Source organism: Sparus aurata, chromosome 12, assembly GCF_900880675.1.
Source record: "Sparus aurata chromosome 12, fSpaAur1.1, whole genome shotgun sequence".
Lineage (NCBI taxonomy): Eukaryota > Metazoa > Chordata > Actinopteri > Spariformes > Sparidae > Sparus > Sparus aurata.
In genome coordinates, this window is record NC_044198.1 from 5,457,973 (window position 1) to 5,478,634 (window position 20,662).

The following is a 20,662-nucleotide window of genomic DNA, read 5'->3' on the forward strand; positions in this document are numbered from 1 at the left end:
TTATGTGTAAATGTCCATTTAGTTTTAATTACTCAGTGAGCAATCATCGCCGTGAATCACCCTTCATCTGATTTGTGGAAACATTTTCTCTTGGCGGATTCTACTTTTGGACAAACACTCTAATGCCCAAGACTTTTCATTGTATCCAAATACACTTTCCTCTCACACAGTTTCTACCCAGAGACCTGTCCATGAATCCATCTGAGGGACGAGAGTCTGGCTGTCCATATTTTGCTGATATTTACTGTTACTTCTCTGTCCTCCTCAGACAACACCATCCACGTGTTTGTTGTGTTCGGATCCAGATTTAATTGTGAACTGCACAATGTGAACATCCAGCTGTCCTCTTGGGATTTTGTGGCAATAAAACATCCACTTCAATAGCTGTCGATGAGATCTTTTAACATTCCGCACAACAACCGTCCTGTAGTCCACCTCTGGCCTCTGTCACAGCTTTTACCGCTTCCTCAAAGTACCGAACAGGAGGGATATTGTTCCTGGGTCAAGAGAGCAGGTTTACTGAGACGTGACATTGAGAAGTAAATCTTCTAAATTAAATAAATAAATCTGCCTTTGCATGCCAGCCGGCTCACTGCCCAAGTCACAGTGTCAAGCCATGTATTGTCTCTCACTTGGCAGGTACCTCAACAGGACCATGACTTGCACTGGAGGTCTAAAGTTGTGAGCTGTAGCCCTGAGTGATCCACAGTTAATATGCTAAGTGTTTTTCAGTCCTGGTCCTGGGTCAGGTAAGAGGGTCCTGCTCCGAGGATTTTAGAGGGATTGTTTTTTTACAGGGGAAAAACACAGCAACACAATCCCTACTGTGGCATTGACAAATGACTCAAACACATCTTCAGTCTTCTCCTTCTTTTTCCCCGAAATGCCTCCTGACTCACATGGCTGTAGGTAAACTTTATCCACCAGTTAGACTGTTAAAATTCAAAGACATTAAAGTTATAGATTTGATCACAATACTCTACTTTTTTAGTATCCCTTTGTTTGTTGCCTGTTTTTTTTCAAGATCGATTTTAAAGATAGTATTAATTACTTAAGAGTGACGTGAGAAGAAATGTCATGGGGCTCAAATATATAAATCACTCACATTTTAAAGACCAGTAGAAAGCGTTGTGTTGAGACAAACACCTTTGAATGAATGTACACAGTAGTAAAAAAAAACTGAAGCAAATTCACTCAGTTTAATTGAATCGTAAAAATAACAATAATTTATAAGGAAGTGCTGTCACTGAGCAGAGTTCTCGCTCTAACTGTATGGTTTTTTTTTCTGTGTCCTCAGTTAATTAGCTCCTTGTTTGCTGGGTGACTGTTGGGCTTTAACCTGTCGGGGAGGACGACCTGGTGCTCGTCTGCCTGCGTGGGTGCAGTGCGCTGAGGTGAGCAGAGGGGTGAGCCGGGGCATCTGGGCCTGGTTGGGGGGCATGACGTGGACCCCTTTAAGGGAGAGGTGATAGATCTCTCTCCTGAGCTCTTCGGCCTGCTGCGATTGTATTTTCACCTGCTGCTGAAGCCTCTGGATCTCCTCCTGGTCCACGCGGCTCCTGTTATCCTGGAACTGTCGGCCCTGGATACACACAAACAAGACAGCTGTGACGGCATGCAGTGGTCAGTCTGTTGCATGTCCGATGGGTACGGTACTTTGAAAAATAATTCCCCCTTGGAATGCTAAATCCTAAGTCAAAGAACAGAAGGACAGACACACGTTCATACACTACATCAGTAGAGGTGGAACTGTACTCTTAGTAAACCGCATTCTCTTGAATCATTCGAAACAGGACAGTCAGTTTAGGTTGCACCTTCAGAATAGTCTATTTACGTCCATGTAATTTGGAATTTAGGAAATATTAACAGGTCAGAGTCTCATGCTGATGCTTTTCTGACATTTGCATTATTTATTTTTTGTATCAATCCTCTGTACTTATTGGCCATGTGACAGTATTTGAGTGTTTAAGGGAAAATATAAATGATATGACCAGACATTCTGTTTTAATTCTTTCAAAGACGTCTGTGTACCGTGTTGCAGAAACTTCTACTGAAGCACGCTAACAAGCTCTTAAAATAATTGTTAATAGACAGACAAATTAGCCATTAGCTCGTGAGGATAATGGATAATGGATGCAAAATGTGTTCACTAAAATGTTAGCAATAACCACTTAATTAGGTGATATATCAGAGCACTGCGTCATCTGTTACAGTAGCTTGTTTTGGAGTTCTTCTATCCCCTCATGTCCAAAAAAAAATCTTCTGGCGCCCCCTGCAGGTTCAGGAGGTACCTGAAATTCTGTTTTGACAGAGGCTTAGACTAGCTGCTTACGTGAATCAGCCCTAAAAAGGCCGATATAACCAGGGTAATATGGTACAAATGATATTATGTCATACTAACATTGTAGATCCAAGCTTTGATTAACGTTTTGTATAAAATGAACAGAAATAACCTTTTTCTTTTGCCTGGCGTTGAGTTTATTCTCCAGGTCTTTCTTTTGGTCCAAAAGCCTCGTCATGCTGAGGAGACGCTCTGTGTTACACCTGGTCACCTCCATCAGAGCCTGACGTGCCTCGTCTACCTTTGCCTGAATGTCACACGCGAACAGACACACACACACACACACACAAACACACACACACACACACACACACACAAAACACATTCAGAAAAAAACATCAACAAACCTAATAAAGTTATTCTAAAATCTGAGTTGTTAAAAAATATGAGCTTTAAGAAGATTAGAGTAAAACAGGGCAGCGGTACAGATGGCTCACACTTGTCGAAGCGTGCGCACACTCACAAACTCACACGAACACAAACACAAACACACACAGGGTCAGCATACATCCCACTGTTTGATTTCCTTGGCGTATGCAGTTTCTCTGAGGAGTTTCTCCTGCTTGAGCTCCTCCAGCGTCCTGCTTCCCGACAGGGTCATCAGAGCCTCCAGATCCACCAGCCTCCCAAACTTCGTCATCATCAGCTGGCTGCACTGCTCCTCCAGCACTGCAGCAGCACACATACAGACACACACCAACACACAGATCAATATCTAAGAACGTCACATTCTGATCCAACAACCAGTAGGAGAGGTTTACTCTGCAACCTTTCAGTAGAAAAACTTTCACTAACAAAAATGTGGATTTGTTTTCATCTGTTGCATCTCATGAGACATCTGACTTGTACAGAGCTTACTGTGGATCTTGGCTTCCATGTCCTTGCGGTCATGAATGAGCCTGACGTGATGCTGGCCGGCCTGACAGTACAGATCTCTCTGCTCGCTCTTCTCCAGGCTCAGCTGCTCGGTGCGCTCCTGTAGCCGGGTCAGTTCCTTCTTGTCCAGCAACAACGCTGGGCTCAGGTCAGTTGGCACCGAGCCATTACTGACAAACTCAATCTGGCAGACAAGTGGAGATGTGGAAGGAACAGAAAGGAACGGAGAGTTATTGCATGAAGTGTCGGATGGCAATCAGAAGAGCGCATATATGTTATGATGTCTAAGTGTGTTGCAGATATACCCGTTGAATTTAGAATGCTAACTGACACTCCCCTGGTGCCCCCAGCTCCCAGTCCGGACCACTAGATGCACAGCTAACCGAGCTAACTAGCCAACAACAGCTGCTCTAGATAGCAGTAGGTACCGGTTACTCTCGTCACATGCTGTTACACCCACTAAAACCACTGACAGGCTGAGGTTGTTATTCTGAGTGTGTAAAAATAATTCCCCTTTAATTGAGATTTTGGGGTATTTGGCACCAGTTACAGGATGCCATTCCGCTGCTCTGGTTTCTGTTCAATCTGAACTTGTTTTGCATGAGATCTGCTCAGAAATAAATATAGGGTTGTGTGGTTGCAAGTTTAAAACGTTCCCAATGACATCAGGATCTATCCCCAACCATCAACATATCTGATCTACCTGGTCCAGCCTGAGAGGAACCACCACGTCCAGTTCATTCATCTTTTGCTGTTTATCTCTGTCCAAGCCGTCACTGGCTTCCTTCCACCTGCTCTTCAAAGATTTTTTCTGCAGAGCCAAGAAACCCACCCCCCACCACACACACACACACACACACACACACACACACACACACAATAGGATGTGGTACAAAATGAGCACACGGTAACATAAACGTGAATGTTGAAAAGAGAAGGCAGAGAGACGAAAAGCCGAGTACGACCTTCTTGGCGAAGGTGTCACACTCCGTCTGCAGAGCTTCAGCACTCTTCTTCTTCTCCGCCAGCAGTTCCTCCAGTTCCAGCCGACGCTCACGCAGCTGCAGTGTTTCCTCAAACAGGTCGGGGTCACAGCCTGACACACACACACACACACACACACACACGGAGAGATTCATACTTACAGTTGAACAAATATAATAGTAATATAATGTGACACGATACACACAGTAGCTAGAGGTGGGGGAGCATCTATCACGCCAGTTCTGAATATGAATTTATCTTTACACAGCAGGTAAACTGTAGATCAGTGAAGACAGTTCTTCAGGGTTTTATGTCGAATGCTTTGGAACATCCTGTAGTATCCGACTGCAACACGGTTAAGAACGAAAAAAGTTTCCACTTCGCGGTGAGAAGTGAAAGATCTGAATCCTCTCTCTCCCACAGTACTGACCTGGAGGGCAAACACAGTCCTGAGCAGCTTCTTCCTCATCTGTATCGCTGTCATGGTGGCCGCCAACATCCCAGTCAAAGTCGTCATCACTGTCCTCCTCTCCTTCTGCAAGCACACATTCGGATCATGGAGGACAACTGACACACACAAGACAGCATCGCACGTTGTACATTATACGTTCCTTCACCTCACCTTTACTTTCTGTTTGCTCGTTCTTCTTAACACGTTTGACCTTCTTCTTGAAGACTCTGGTCAGCTCGTCTTCAAACTTGTTCTCCAAACCCAGCATCGCCTCGAAAGCAACATTCAGGGCCTTCTTTCTCTTCTCCAGCTTGGCTATCTCTCCCTGCATCAGCTCCAGCTCTTCAATACACCCCTCCAGCTTACTCTGCCGGGAGAGGGAGGGGAGGATTGAACAAAGTACATGAGGATCTTTTAACATCCATACGAGGAAGGAAATCACATGCATTAACATACACATATATTGTTATTGTGCCTACACAGCAGATGCTCCAGTTGCCCTGTCTGTCTCTATGTACAGGATGCTTTCAGGCACAGTATTAAGTGTGGGTCATCCGCGTTCTGGCAGGACCAACACACAGATTCTCAGTATCGTGATATAGCCTAAAGATATAGCAATTTTCATATGCACCAGCTAGCATTTACAAATATACTGTGTGATTGGAACGTGAGCACAACCTGTGGTGACACCTGAATTGATAAAAAATGTCAATTCCAAACACACACGAGACAGACGGACGACTGAAAAATAAGTGTAACGATGAATGCAGAGAAGGTGGACCCAAACGCAGGAGAGGGCAGGCAGGAAGTGCTGTAGCTAGATACACTAGATACAGAACACTAGTATCAGGGAACAAGCTCATAGGCTGGAGAAACACTGGAAATATAGCCGGGCTAATGAAGGAGATGCAGTGCAGGTGTGGGTGGAAGACTGGGGAGAAACACAGAAATCAGGGAATCTCGCAATTCTCAAACGACAGCACCACGACAGGACTTCACCTGTCTCGGCACCACCTTTGTAGAAATGCCCTCAGTATCCTGGCCTGCTCTCAGGTCTGTTAATCAAGTTGATAATCACACAGCGTGGTTCAACTCTTTCGCTTATAGAAACAAATTTTAATGAAAGAATTACATGATGTTATATAGTCAGTTATAGTATTGTTGCCCTGTAACTCAGTGTAGTAAGTAAATAATTTGATTTGACCGATGGCATAGGTTTTAGCTTGTGATAAATGAGACAGTCCGACTGATGTTTCTGTGAGCAGCAAGCACTGCTGTCAGCCACTTTGATTCGACACTTCTGGGTCAGGAAGCATTAATTAACTGATTATTCTGTACTGAAATACTTCACAGTATCCAATTTGCAAAACTTTAAAAAGAAGTCGCTGCTTAAGGTCCAACATCTCGAATTCTTCATTAGTATTCATTATTCTGTACTGTATTATTTGTTAATTATTCGTTTTGACAGACAACAGCTGCATTTTGTGGAGACAAAATCAAATTAACTCTAATTAAACTATGCATGTGCTTTGATACGTACTGTAGTGAAACAAATGAATGTATTATACTTGTACAACTCGTTCCGTCCCTACTACTTGGGGGCACCAAAGTCAAGCTTAAATTCTCCAGTAGTGGTACAGACAACACAAAATATTTAATTATCAGTGTCCGGCATGCAAAATCCCTTTCAAACTATCAACAGTTAAAGTATAGAGACTGATATATTATCACATTATATGAGATTGTTGAAACTGATGCAACATGATCTTAATCTGAAATGCAACTAGTAGCAGCAGCTGTCAGACAAATGCAGTGGAGTTAAAAGCTTTGCGTTTAAGTTCAGTATCTGATCATATGCACTCAGTTACTCACCACTACTCAGTTTCTCATATCATTTCAAAGAGGTGATCTTCATCCTGCACAGAATTGAGCTGAAACCTTTTGAAACCTATTGTGAACACTTTGGTTCATATCACACTTAGAAAAACTGTCTCCCACCTTTACGGTGCTCTCCTCCTTAAGTTGGTCGTTGAGCTTCTCCTGCAGGCTCTCCTCCGTCCTCTCGAACTCCTTGAGGAGCATCAGCTCCTGGTAGAGTGTCAGCTGACAGAGGTCGGCCTGCTTCAGCTGCCAGTCCAGACGCAGCTTCTCATGACGCAGCAGCCGGAGCTTTGCATCAAACTCACACACTGAGATCTCCATCTGATCATTTGAAAAAAAAAAAAAAATGCAGATCTTACAGTCTTATTGTGTTAAACATCATCACTTTGTATAGCCCAGTAGATTCCAGGAGATATGATTTTACGATTGCACATTCAAAATGTTTTGATTCATCATGTCGTGGACAAAGTAGCAGACCTGCTCCAGCAGACGGTCCTGCTCGTGCAGCAGTCTGATCTCCTCCTCCGTCCCGAGCTCCTCCTCCAGGTCGCTCAGCTCTGCACCTTCCTCCACAGCCGTCTCTTCTTCTTCTCTGGCTACAGATGAAGCTGACAGGCTGGGAGTCCCTTCCTCTTCTCTCTCCTCCTCTTTTCCCTCCTCTCCTTCCATCTGTTTCTCAAGCTGCTCCAATAGAGTTGTGACTCCCCCCTGCTCCTCGTGATCCATGGTCTGGAGGCTGAATAAAAAAAACACTGAACAACAACAATCTGAGGCTCTTGCTCTGTTATTAGCTTAGCTTTGTTGGATGGGTTTAAGTCATATGATCACTTGACTCCAAACTCTAGTATGTGTCTGGACTTGGATCAAAGTAAAACCAGGTTCCTGTACCTCTTTTCCCTTAGAACCCGGTATCGTTCCAGGGTGGCTTTGCTGTAGTGCAACCTCTTCTCTGGGGTTTCCTCTGGTAGTACATTGGGCAGGGCAGGTGGAGGGCGGCAGAGATGGGCTGCAAGACGCCGTTGCACCCTCTGAACCTGCTGAGCCTGAGCGTGCAACTGAGACACCAGGCGAACCTTGGAGTCCCGCAGTACCATGATCCGTTCATTCATCTCTGCCTGCTTCCCACGGAGCTAAAGGGGCAGATGGACTTATTATATGAATCTGCTATGCATGCAACTAATGTTATTATTATTCTTTTTATTATTTATTTTATTAATTATCCTATTAACTTTCTTAAAAGGGAGAAATGCCCATCCAGTTTTCAGACCCTAATTTATTTAGTTCTTACTCATGTCTGAGCTACAGTCCAAACCCTGAAGATTTTCCTTTTCAGAGACATCAGATTGAACCAAGAAGAAATCCTCACACTAGAGATGTGTGTCCTCAATAAATTATATATTAATCGAAATAATAATTTCACATAAAATCTCGCCTTGTATAACTATATAGTATGAATGCTGTATTTTGCATTACTAGCATTTATTTTCATTATGGATTCATTGGTTGATTACCGTCAGTATTACACAATTAGTTGTCTGGTTTATTAAATATCAGAAAATGAGAAATGAGAAATACTCATCACAGTTTCTTAATGGTGACGTTATCAAATTGTAATTGAAAGCCTGTTTAGGAGACACTCAAGATATAAACATGAACATGAGAATGAGCACAATAAGGGACCTATAAGATGTGTGTGTGTGTGTGTGTGTGTGTGTGTGTGTGTTTGCATGTACATTTTCCTCCAGGCCAATCAGCTGTGCTCTCTTCCTCTCAGTGTTCATCCTCAGGTGTTTGGGCACCGTGAAGTCTTTGGCAGACTTCAGCTTCAAGTCCCCGATGCTCTCCCTGGCTTCACGTATGGCCTGCACGTCCTGTGGATCCTCGCAGTTCTCACTTGGCTTCTCTGCGTAACTGAGACGCCAACAATCCATCACGGTTTTACACCAGCATCACATCAGTTTTAAAACAATACAGGAAACATGTTGTACATGACAGAAAACAGAGAATGTCACTTAAATCTAATGTGAGCCCAGTGGACTGAGGTGGTGATACTCACAGTTGGGCCCACTCCTTCTTCCTCTTCTCTATCTTGGCTCGAGCTTGTTCTGCTTTCTCTGCAATCTTACGAAGCCTCTCAACCTGCCGATTTCCGAGCTTTACGCCTGCCGGTCTAGGCTTCGGCTGGCGCAGCAGCTCCTCCTCTGGAGTATACACACAGGTGACTGGTCACACGTGTCTTTGACAGGTGAAACGAACATACGGACACTTTCCTACCTTCTAATTTGCTGCCGTCATTTTCAGGTTCGGCTCTGGATCTTCTGCGCTCTGGTGCGGCAGCTGCACCTCTGTCAGGTCTGCTCTGATGTCTGGGCTGGTTTGAAAGCTCGGCGAGCACCGGCAGACGGTAGGTGGAGATTCTGTGGTCGGTCCTGATTGCGACCACAGTGACCACGGTTTGCAGAGAGTCCCTGAACCTGAAAAATCCAGGTGAGGGTTTCATTCTGGAGGCTGGCTAACTTCATCTCTGAACCTCTACCAACTCCAACAAAGGTCAGGTAGAGCATTTAAACTCATATATACATATTCAGGGGTTTTAAAGAAGGGACGATGGTTTATAAACATTCTTTGTGTCCACTTAAGTATATAATTACCCACACAAAATCGTGTGTGTGTGTGTGTGTGTGTGTGTGTGTGTGTGTGCGTGCGTGTGTGTGTGTCATCAGTACCAGTCCTGTACTTTGCGGAGTGCTACGTCGCAGCGCTCCTCCTCCCAGGCCATTTGCTTTCTGACCTCCCTCACTCGCTGGGCCTTCAGCCTCTCCGTCTGCTCACTGAAACGGTGGTCAAGCTGCAGCTCCTACACACACAAACACATTGCACTGACACACATTCATTCCCTGGAGACTGAATCCCTAATCTCTAATCTCTATTTTGTTGTTTATGTTAGACCTATTTTGGGTAAATGATTTAGTGGGTTGCAACACCAGGTTACTACAGTGTGTCCTGATTACTCTTGACTAACCTTGTTACTGAAATAAATGTATTTTATTGCATGAACACGTTTTGTGAATGATCGTTTTTGCACCAAATTTTCATTATTACTGAATAAGCGATCAAAATCCTGATAATGAGGCATTTGTTGCAGTTATTACGAAACAATAAGGTTTTTCAGATTTGTAGACCAGAGCATCTCCGCAGCACTATAGTACTTAATTATAATGCTGTTCTGTTACATTTTACCTTTATAAAAAGTTCTTCAGAGATTCTGATATTGCACTTGACCACTTCAGTTCAGTCCACACTAGTCACATACTTTATGCATGTCATTTTTTTATGCTGTGACCCACAGTTTCTATGTTCAGCAAGCTTTAAAGTTAGACTGCATGCTATTTGTGCCAACTGAACAGAGCCATAATGGGATTTGCCATAATGGCTGTTTCAGTGTGCAGTGAGTTCTGTTGTGGTAGTAGTTCCTGGTTTGAACTGTGGGTGTGTCTTTTAGTTTTATTCTCAAACTTCACTAGAGACAGCAGCTCCAATGGCAAAATATACATCAATACTCAAACCAAATGACTATGAGTGGCTCAGGTTTGTGTGTCTGTACCTGAGGTGTCAGACGAACGTGCTCCGGCAGACTCTGGTTCTTGTTCAGCAGCTGTTTGAACTTCTTCTGGAGCTCAGCCAGCTTCTTCTGCTTCGCGGCAATCTTCAGATCGGCCTCCCGACGCAGACGGTCCTTCTCCAGCTTCTGCTTAGCTGTCTCTATACTGGAGGGAGTAGGTGGTGAGGAAGTTAGATGACATAAAACTTTCAGGATTTTCTTGTAGCTAAATGTCAGAAATCTAAAAAAAAAACAAAAAAAAAATGCAGAATAAAATCCTGTTTTCTACTGCACAAGTCATTTTCATGAATGGAGACGCAGCAAGACACAACAGAGGACAAGAATAGAGTGTCAGAGGCAAATAATTCCTAAACAGATTATTCACAGTCACCTGTAGGCTGCTGGGTCCTCAATGTCCTTGGCTAACGCCTCATTCTCAAGACCCACCTGTCATCAGAACAACACGTAAACAAGATATTTCTATTTCATTGTTTTTCAGCTACAACCACTCCCTTTTTTCCCTGAAGGAAACGCATAATTGCAGAAATATGTTGCAAAATGTTTTTTTACATTAATCACTCTTCACTTGCACTCTGCCCTGCCTAGTTCATATCGGAAGAGAACATCGGTTGCCCCAAGCTAGCATAGCACCAGGTTTCGAAAAGGAAGAAGAATGTGTGGAGTAAACAATATCTCTGGTTCTGCTGTATGAATTTTGATCATTAGGTTTTAAACCGTCCAAAATGAGTGCAATGATAAATCATAAAATGCTGATCAAATGTGGACTGACCCGGGGTGAAGGAACCCTCGCCCTTGTCCACAGCAGGCTTTTCTGTAGCTCCTCTGGAGGGAGCAGGCTGAAGGAGAAGATGTTCCCGTCATCTCCCGCCGTCAGCACAAAGTGGTCATCATGGCCACAGCAAATGTGCCACAGGTGCCCATACTCGTTGTCGTGGACGCTGAGAGCCCAGTAGGCCTGCATGGAGGTGAGGCTGTGGTCACCGGACTGCAGGGGGTAAACCCTGATGCAACCTGAGTGCATGCCGCAGAACAGCAGCTGTCTGTCGGAGCTACGAAACACCAACATGACAGATCAGCAGGACAGGTAAAGGTAACACAGGTGAAGTTTCAATTCTAAACTTTACCTCTTAAAAAGTTTACTCCTGGTGATGACTCTTGATAGTTTTAAAGCTGCATTAAATAATTTTTGGCCACTAGGTGGCAGAAAAACTTGTTGATTCCCTCTCCTCTTTGATGGATGAAAAATATCTTTTTAGCTGCTAAATGTTCCACTTTCTTCACCAGCAATATACTAACTTTGTTTGTCTGCCTGCTGTTTGGTGGTGGACAGGTAGTGTACAGTGGGTATTAAAGCTTATAATTATGCTGAAAGTAGGCGCCTGCCACTGCTGAAAACAGGGTTGATAAGAGACTGAACTGGGCAGTAAAAGTGCTGTAAAGTACCAAAACTATGGGCTAAAAAGAGGACTCAGCTGAGCTGCACAAAATGTTTGTTTCATTCAGTCATTTGATCCATTGCTGATATAAAGACAACTAATTTGGTAGTTTACCTGAAGGTAACGGAGCAAATTGGGTCCTCGTCCGCGTTGTGGATAGGCAGAAAGTGAAAGGGCTCATCCTGTCTCTGTTTTGGGTCCTGGGCCTGCTCCTCAGAGAACTTACAGTGATACAAATAACCTGAGTCGAAGCCTCCCTGCAAGGGAGCGATAATGGAGAAATACACCTTAGCTAATATAGCTTCACCATCTCATGTTCTGTTTCTCCTAGGATGCCTTTTGATACCCGAGGAGGAACATCATTAAGTTATTCTTCTAAACTCCAGAGCTAGGTATTTAAGATTATTTTTCTCCTCCAGCTCTCTTCATGTTCCTCTATCCACTATCTCTGTTTTTACAATGTCTTTTAAATTAGCATGGCCAATTATCACTGATGATGGTGTTTGTCAATATGATAAATATAAAATGATCATGACTGTGTGTGTGTGTGTGTGTACCATGGAGAGCCAGAACTGTCCAGGCTGGGAGTAGAAGCCGCAGTAGAGAGGACTCGGAGGGTTTGGGATGTAGATAGAAGGCAATTCTTCCTCCTCCTCTTCTTCCTCTTCCTCTGTGTCCAGCTGCATTGACTCTTTCATCCTCTCCTCTCTCTCTTTCTTCTTCTGCTCCTTTACAGCTTGACGTCTTGCAATTTCCTCCTCTCTCTGAAGTACACAAAAACACACAAATGGTCTGAAACTGAAATGGAGTTAGTTCTCATGGAGCAATCCTTTAAAACTCAACTTTAAGACACCAGGAAATGAGGGAGAGAAAAGTACTTGGATGACGTACGAGTGTAGAGAGGAGAGAAGAAGCAATCATGATGCAAGAATTAGAAAGAAAGCTATTAAACAGTTTGGTATTAAAACCCGACAAACTAAAGCGAAGGCAGATCGAGCTCAGACCTTTATTTGAGATTTGATGCTCCTGAACCTGAAATATCTGCTGGTCTGTTCAGGCAGTTGGAAGGTTTTGGTCGGCCTCTGGGCCTCCGGGTCAGGACTCTGAACCTCGACCACGTGACCATTCTGACACAGGATAAGCAGCCTGTTTTCACTCTGGATAAAATATAGAGGGAATCGGTTGAATTAAGAATGCTCCATCAGAGACATTTGAGTAGAAGTGGTTCAGCGACCAGACTTACGTGGGAATGAGGTGACCACTCCAGGGCCTGCACCGGCCCGGGAACCTGGACAAAGCCAATGGGGTTGTATTTTTCTCCGACCGTGAAGAAAAACACAGTGCTGTCTGAGCTCTGGGTGGGAAGATGGTGGTGAGAGGTCAGAAAAATTCAATGAATCAATTTAGATATCATCAAAAGCAGGTTGTGACAGCCTTGTGCTTTTATTACTTAGTGATAAAGTGTTGTGTGATGGAAAAAATACTTTTTGAGTGCACTTTTGTCAGAATTGTCAGAGTTTAACCAATGAAATCCGCGTGTGTTTCACAACATTATGTGACTGAGGGCAAGGCAATAGCAAGAAAAAAGGCACAGTCAAAACCGTGTGTCTCATGAAAGTAAACATGCATTTGAAAAACAGCTGTTTCCTTTGGCTGTCATAGACAAAATCACAGACTTCCTGGAGAGGGTCTTACCCCTGTGGCTAAGATCTCTCCATTTCGCTCATAAGCAACAGCAGTGACTGGGGCATTATGGGGTTTGAAGGCCTGTTTGAGGTTCAGCCTGGCATCTCCTTTGCGGCAGTGCCCGCTGAGCGCATCCAGCCTCTGAGGGTTGAACACCTCCAGTAACCGGACCACACCATCCTCAAAGCCCGTCACCAGTAGACCTCCACTCTGGTCGACCTAAAGACGAGCATCAGGTCAGTGTTCTGTGAGTATACATCATGTGTGGTAGCATGATATATATTCAGACTCACCAAAGGTGGAGCCCAGCGGACAGCAGTTCCACCCAGATTGAAGCGACTGGTGGTCAGTTCTCTTTTTGACAGGTAGTCAAAAACTTTGACTGAACCTGGAGAGCAGGGGCAGACACAGACACAGACAGTCACGTTACAGTGTGTTTGCGTGAGGTATGTGTGCAGCCGTGGAAATGTGTGACTCACAGTCGGCAGAGGTAGTGGCCATCAGGTGGGATTTCCTCGACACGTCCAGGCCCTGGATCGGCCCGGCGTGGAAGGTAAACAGGCACTCCGGATCAGGAGTCTGCACAAACAGGACACACATCAATGTCGGTACACACTCATTATTTATTACAACATGTGGTGATACAATATGGTTTGCAGTATAGTTTTTTTTTTTATGAGAACTAGACAATAATAGCTATATATGATCATTACTACTATCTGTCCATTTGAAGTGGAACTGTTTGGCTTGTTGAATCTCTGGGGAGATGTCATTGGTAGAGAAATTTTGTTTAATTACACTGAATACAGACAATTTAATAATTGAAATGTTGCTGTATGAGTAGATTTATGTCGCTAAGAGTTTCATTAAATTGGTAATTTAGCAAAACTATTATACAGCTATGTTTTCCCATGTGTTTTAAACACAGTTTTGTTTAGTACAGAGGACAGTTGAAGGGCAGCCACATATATTTGTGCTGAGTCAAACAAAAATGCTAAAAATGCCAAAAAGTCTTTTTGTCTAGTAATTGTAAAAAGCAGTTTTTACATTTTTTAACGGGTTATTCTCTTCTCATACACCCAAATATTGTTGTGTTCTCGCTGCAGCAAACACTGTTCATTTTTCTTGACATGTTTAAAGGTAAAAAAATCCATGATTGTGTAAGGAGCCCCTCTGAATGTGTGCCAGCCTGTCTGTGTAGAAGAATGAGTTCAGTCTAATCATACGGACAAAACCATGACATAAGTGTTGACATAATTGGAGTACTTTGCATCACATGAGGCTGAGATAAACAGACACTAACTTAATAACTCTATAAAGATCTAAGGGGTCAGTGTCTGAGACTCACCGTGTAAGTCAATGAAAGATCCAGTTTCCAGATGGCTCCGCTGGAATCCTACAAGAATAAAAAGTTCAGAGATCAGGTTGGCAGGATTGATCAAGGTGAGATTATCAGTGTCACAAATGGTTTGAATGGGTAATCTTTGAACTTTCGCCGTCTGACCTGAGCAAACCAAATGTTGGACTCGGGCAGGGGGCTCTTCACCACAGAGGTGAGGTGCACGTGGTGTCCCACCACCATCTCGTTCAGCGGCTCCATCTCAAACCTGCTGCTGTCGCTGCTACTGTCAGCAATGTCAATGCTCTCAAAGTTCCAGCCCTGCAGTGGGCAGAGGGGCGGTTACAAAGTCATACTGATTGTATTGGAACTGATTACAGACGATCTCCATCCAGATCATTACTCCTGCTCGTTTAGGGTTATTAGGGTCAAAATCTATATACTCTAGACAGCAGCTCTTCAGATCGCAACCTGTTGCTCACATCAATACATAACACATAGAAAGAGGTTGACATGGCAAGTAACATATCTAAAGGATAAAAAGAGTGCTGAAGCATTTGTCTAATAAATGTGCTTCAGTCCCTTTTTTTATCCTCATATTAAGCAGCACCTGATTCAGCTGCCCTGAAGACCCCTGTTTCAACTGGACATCTTCAAGGCTGTCAGGAAAATATTGTCTTATTTGATAAAACTCACTTTGTTATCACCTCTTTAACTTAATTTTTGTCTTTTATTTTATTTCTGCTGTGTTTTACGTTCGTTGTGTTATTTTTCATTTATGACTGTAAATGTTCAAATTATTTGGGTGCTATTTTTGGACCCCAGAAAAGAATAAAGAAAAAAGAAAAACAATAATCCTGCCGCTCTCTTCAGTCTCTGTGTTGTTTTGAGATGTTGAAGTTTCCAGTATTGACGCAACAGAATATGTAAGAAAGTACTGTGAGACAGTCAACATTGTTGGTTTTGGTGTTTTCATGTGATTCACAAGACTGAACGTATACAATTATGCCGTGCTTATTCTCGAATCCTTTAAATTTAACAGGCACAAAGTTATGCTACTGGCAGTGTCTTACCCGGACCACTCCATCGGAGCCAAACGTCATCAGCTGTCCATCTTCTAGGGTAAAAGGCTGGACGATCCCAGTGTGACAGTTCCTTCCCCCTTTACGGCAAATCTCCACCTTGATGCCATTCCCCTCCCACAGCAGCAAGTTGCCCCAGGCTGAGCCAGACACCACCTGACAGGAGGAGACGGAGTGTGAACATGTATTTTTGAGCTTGAAGGTTCTCCCAGTATATTTATATCATACATATATATATATATTTTTTTTTTATAAATGAGTGCTCACAAAATTTGAACATCTATGGCAACTGGACAACTTCATCTGCTGATCATGAGCTGCAACTTAGCACTCCAGAACAGCTACTATGTGGAACTTACATATTAAATAAAAAAGTAAATAACTTTACCACAATGCTACTATTTTCCAAACTTAAGATCTATAGTTTTCTGTCATCTTATTGCCATTAATGCTGTCACCATCGCTTGGGCATAGAAATGATTATCCACTGCAACGTTTTAGATCTGTTAATTACCAATCTATGTTGTAGCCATGGGAGCGGAATTGCACTTAGGGCCCAGACACAGTAGTCTGTATTTGTTATTTTGAAATGGAAACCAGAGCTCGATTTTTTACACCACACTCGCTTATTAAGCCACTTCTGATCAAGAAAATGACAATAAGTTGCAAATAGTACTGGTGACGATGCAAATTGCTTAGCTTAACAGCCAATAACAGCTATTTCTCTCACTGACAGGCTCTACTGCAAAACAAGCTTCATGTCCTCCACAGGATGAATCATGATAACTTTGATCATCACGTGACTTTGCAGCACCTAACCCTTACCCCTAACCCTCACAGAGTCACTAACACGGCTGTACACTCCAAGTCCTGTCTGATACATTTCCAGACCTTCCTGACTTGTGTACAAAAAACATGTCAAAGTGTGTAGGAATAGCAGGGCACAGACCTTTCCATCAGGAAGTTCCACGTAGCCCTCGATATCAGTCGTCGTAGTGTTCCCAAAATGGCCAATAAGACCTTGCAGTTTAATACCTGTGAAGGTGCCGGCCATTTTCCAGAACCTGGTATAGAGAAGCAGAGAAGGTTTTTCATCATATTTAAAAAAAATAAACATATTGTGTTTAAAATCATTGTATTCATTCATCTTCTTATATCTGAAGCCATTTCTGTGACGTTTGATGTTTCACGTACAGAGTATTTCTTGGCTGGGAGGGAGCAGTGATTTCCTGGAGTCTCCACTAGCTGCGAGGCAATCCCACAGTGACAAGACTCCAGGAAGTCACTGCTGCCAGCGAGGTTCTTGGGGGAATTCAGTGTGTCCTTTACTTGATGTGTCCGGATCCTGATGATGTGAGCAGACCCGGGTTGTATGGGGAGAAGCTGAGTCGGAAGACGTCCTGAGAAATGGCCTTGCAGCTCAGTATCACCTCCTCCTGCCTCCAGTTCCACAGCGTCAGCATGTAGTCTGGTTCGCTCCCCACGCTGGCCAACAGCTTCCCATCCTGGTTGAAATCCACACAGCTATACGCCTTCTCTGTACCGCCTACAGACATGCAGGTTAAAACATGATCATCAGTAAAACGAAGACATAACATAAAAAAAAAGGGCTCAACTCAGTGCGTCCTTGTCAACATTACCTCTGAGGATGCGGTACGGTCGTAACGAGGGATATTCATAAACTATGATGTTTGGGAAGTTTCCCTTTTCGGCTACAGCAAAGAACTCCTTGCAAGGGTGTGCCTTCACACACACACATAAACACACACACACACACAGAAATTAAGACAAAATATTGAAACAACATCAGTAATGTATTTTTGCTCCAAATCAATGTGGAGAGTATTACTTAACTGAGTTATATATAAAAAAGCAAACATAGAACTCTCTACTCCAATCTTGAATATTACATTGCATAAAACATACACTGTAGAAGGGATACAATAAAGCAAAGTCTCCTTCTCTCCTCCCATCACTCCAAAAGATGATACAAAAAAGAGTCACACCAGTGTTTTTTCATATTTCAGCTCCTCAATCTGAAAGCATATAAACATTTCTGCTCGAGTTCAGGCTTGCATTCTCTGTTTTTTGTCCAATATTACAGTAAGCTATCTATTTCCATTCATTTCCATAGGGTGTAAAAATCTATCATCATTATCTTGAAACTTGTTTGAGTCATCTACAAGTAATCTATTACAGTGAAGTCTGCGCACATTTCTGTCATAGCTACACATCATTTTGTGGTGGTGCAGATTGTTGAAGTCAATCTGTCCTTACAGAGGTTAAAAAGAACCGCTGATGGGTGACGTACTGTGAGTGTGGTGTGCGGTGTATGGTTTTGGCTCGGAGGGGTTTATGTTTGATCTGAGTTTATTCAGGCTCCGTTTTCATGATACATACACAATATGACGGCCACTTCTGGTTCACGATCTGGTTAAAGCCTACACTAAAATATGTTTCTGAAAACAATTCAGAATTTCTCGATCCATAAGAGAGAGAGGTAGGGTTTGACAATACTCTGTGAATGTAAATATGAGAATACAACAATCTGTAGTTGAAACAACTGCCCTAAGACCTCACACACAACATGTCATCCAATATGCCATCTGGAGGACTTGCTGGCAAAGGAGTGGGGGACTCTGGGTGCAATCAAAATGTAGAGAAGTTTAACATTGTTTATTTACATATACTACCAAAATTTGATAAAAAGTGATACAAAGCTGGTTAATAAATTGGCGAGTTCCGGTTTAAACAAATAGCTGCGTAAAACAGTGAGGAATACAAGGTTAAAAAGCTACATACACTACAGCTTGGTCTGCAGTGTAGTGTAGGTCTACGCTATGGTCATCAAAAAAAAAAAAGAACTCTTACCGTGATGTTTCCAATTCCTCCTCCACTGCAGGAGCGGAGGTATTTCTGCTCCTTGGTGGGAATGTCCAGTAAGATGAGCAGGTTTCCTGCTATAAAGATCAGAGTTCTGTCATCCAGCAGCTGCAGGTTCCCCCTGCGGCCACTGTCATAACCAAAGGAGTGACTGAGTGCAGGATGAATTAAGGGTCAAGATCAAATTTACTGAGGCTTTACAAAAGATACAATTTGGATTTTTTTTTAAATAGTCATCATTACAATTGCTTGTTGACAACAATACATCTGCACATTCATGTTACTAATAAAACGATATATAGATACTGTATTAATACTGTACAGTTATTATTATCGTATATTCACAAGTTTCCTGGGGAGGTCATTATTATAGCCGGTCCAAATGTTGATCATAAAACACATTTTTACGAGAAGGATACGAGAGGTGCAGGAGGTTCTCTGGGATTTCAGAGTCAGGTGTGATGAACGGTCTGGAGTGAAGCTCCTCATACTTGTAGTTCTTCTCTGAAAAAAGCTGCTTGTCAGATTCCTCCTCAGCCTCCTGCTCCATCACTGGGTTTTCACTGTCATGTCCTGTGAGAGAGAAAACATTTGACCGCAGTCATCAAATAATGAGCATTTCTAAAACTTTTTAATATTGCATCTAAAATAAAAAAAAATAATAAAATAAAAAATATTCTTATTCTTATGTATGATTTTTATTCTTCTATGCTTTTCAGATCTGCTGGTTTAAAATAACGTTTCAGTTTGTTTCATGTCTGCTTTTACTGGTACAGTTTCGTTGCTTTTATTTCTAATTTGACTGAGAATCAATCTGCTTTCAGTGGGTGCAACCCATTTTGCGCGTCTTTAAATACTTACACTGAATCTTGATTCGGTACTTCAGTTTAACTGCTTCAACTGGTTGTGAATGCTGGAGGCCCATTTTCACTCCATTCAAACACCAAAATATTTGTCTTTGGAATTAACACATCTATTTATTTATGTATTTATTTTAGATATTTGACATCTACAAAAACCTTCAAATGTTCCACATCTTTTTTAAATATTGTGGACATTATTCAAAGTTTTCAAAGCCAGCAATGCATATTTAGCATCAACTCCTCAAAAACCTCAATTATTCGACATATTCATAGACTCTTGAAGTTATTTAAAGTTTTCACAGCCAGCAATGTGCATTTGTTGTCAGCTTCTCAACAGGCAGCATTCACAACTGCAAGTTCTTCACAACTTGCCCTCTCTTGTTTCTTTTTCAACCTCCTCAGCTAGCTAGGTTAGTATTAATGAAGGAGTTTGTAAGTGTCGTTACACGTCCTCTAACGTTACCTTCAGTGTTCTCCTGTGAGTCTGTCTGTGTGCTCTCAGCCTCCTCACCAACAGGGGCTGTGTGTTCCTCCGACATTTCGAATCCTCTGCTGTTCAGGTTTTTAATCTGTAAAAATAACATGGGAACGTATTATTCTCAGGTATTTGCAACTTCACCTAACTGACGTTGAGCTTTAATGGCAGTGAATGTCAGAGGAAAGTAATATAAAGCGTTAGCGATTAAATATTCAGTTATTCCATTTCAAACTAAGACTAAAGCGTATTTACCTTAACTTTGGCTCGTATGTAACGCTATTAAAAAATATGGCTCTGCAATTTTCCTTCTCCCCAAGACCGTGTCAGTTTGGAGGCGTTGCCAGGCAACAGGGAACGTCTCTCCGCTGCAAAGCATGGTGGTTAATGTGGTTTTGAAGCCTTTTTTTGGCTTCATTGTAGTTGTCGCTCTCCACCTTGGCATAAAAAGGACAGTCCATTTTACGTAAAATGTAGGAAATCATAATACAATAATTATGATAATACAATTAAATAATCCCTATTATGATCCTTTAGCAGAATAAAATAAGAAATAAATAAATCCGGCCGAAATTATCTTCTTATTTGAAGTTTTACACACACATCTGCATTATATTGTATATTTCTATGCTGAACTCCTCCTGCGTATCGCTGTAACCATAGTAACGACGTCTATCCCTTTAAATGACACATGTAAACAAACATGGCCGCCATCTGCACAGTCGCGCTGGGAAAGCCAGAGA

At 42.6% G+C, this 20,662-nt stretch overlaps 1 protein-coding gene across 4 annotated transcripts; it reads right to left on the reverse strand.

The window, feature by feature from the left end:
* Positions 1-1,175: 1,175 nt before the first annotated feature.
* Positions 1,176-20,322, reverse strand: cfap44 (cilia and flagella associated protein 44). Of its 4 annotated transcripts, XM_030435414.1 has the most exons (36): positions 20,175-20,279; positions 20,064-20,078; positions 19,908-19,987; positions 19,001-19,154; positions 18,570-18,732; positions 17,339-17,441; positions 17,028-17,244; positions 16,648-16,762; positions 15,690-15,854; positions 14,782-14,937; positions 14,626-14,673; positions 13,757-13,856; positions 13,571-13,665; positions 13,287-13,496; positions 12,835-12,945; positions 12,596-12,748; positions 12,149-12,355; positions 11,706-11,848; positions 10,925-11,204; positions 10,526-10,581; positions 10,138-10,300; positions 9,260-9,390; positions 8,808-9,007; positions 8,590-8,734; positions 8,267-8,444; positions 7,422-7,663; positions 7,011-7,269; positions 6,651-6,854; positions 4,824-5,019; positions 4,632-4,736; positions 4,183-4,313; positions 3,921-4,028; positions 3,200-3,401; positions 2,850-3,010; positions 2,454-2,588; positions 1,176-1,582 (listed from the first exon to the last, which is right to left on the reverse strand). In XM_030435414.1, exons 3-36 carry the CDS (start codon positions 19,981-19,983, stop codon positions 1,298-1,300), a joined length of 5,397 nt encoding a protein of 1,798 aa, XP_030291274.1. In that variant the 5' UTR covers positions 19,984-19,987; positions 20,064-20,078; positions 20,175-20,279; the 3' UTR covers positions 1,176-1,297. The 4 variants fall into 4 exon arrangements, with proteins under 4 accessions (XP_030291274.1, XP_030291273.1, XP_030291275.1 ...); XM_030435413.1 differs by lacking the exon at positions 20,064-20,078 and having other exon boundaries at positions 20,175-20,322; XM_030435415.1 differs by lacking the exon at positions 20,064-20,078 and having other exon boundaries at positions 19,908-20,013; positions 20,175-20,282.
* Positions 20,323-20,662: the final 340 nt, after the last annotated feature.

Bases quoted from the DNA above. Each gene is read 5' to 3' on its own strand.
- cfap44 (XM_030435413.1), bottom strand. From the start codon at position 19,983: ATGTCGGAGGAACACACAGCCCCTGTTGGTGAGGAGGCTGAGAGCACA. The intron at 7,270-7,421 runs GTACAGGAACCT...TTTTTTATTCAG, and splicing joins CGGGTTCTAAGGGAAAAGAG to CCTCCAGACCATGGATCACG. The intron at 2,589-2,849 runs GTATGCTGACCC...TGTGACATTCAG, and splicing joins AGGAAATCAAACAGTGGGAT to GCAAAGGTAGACGAGGCACG.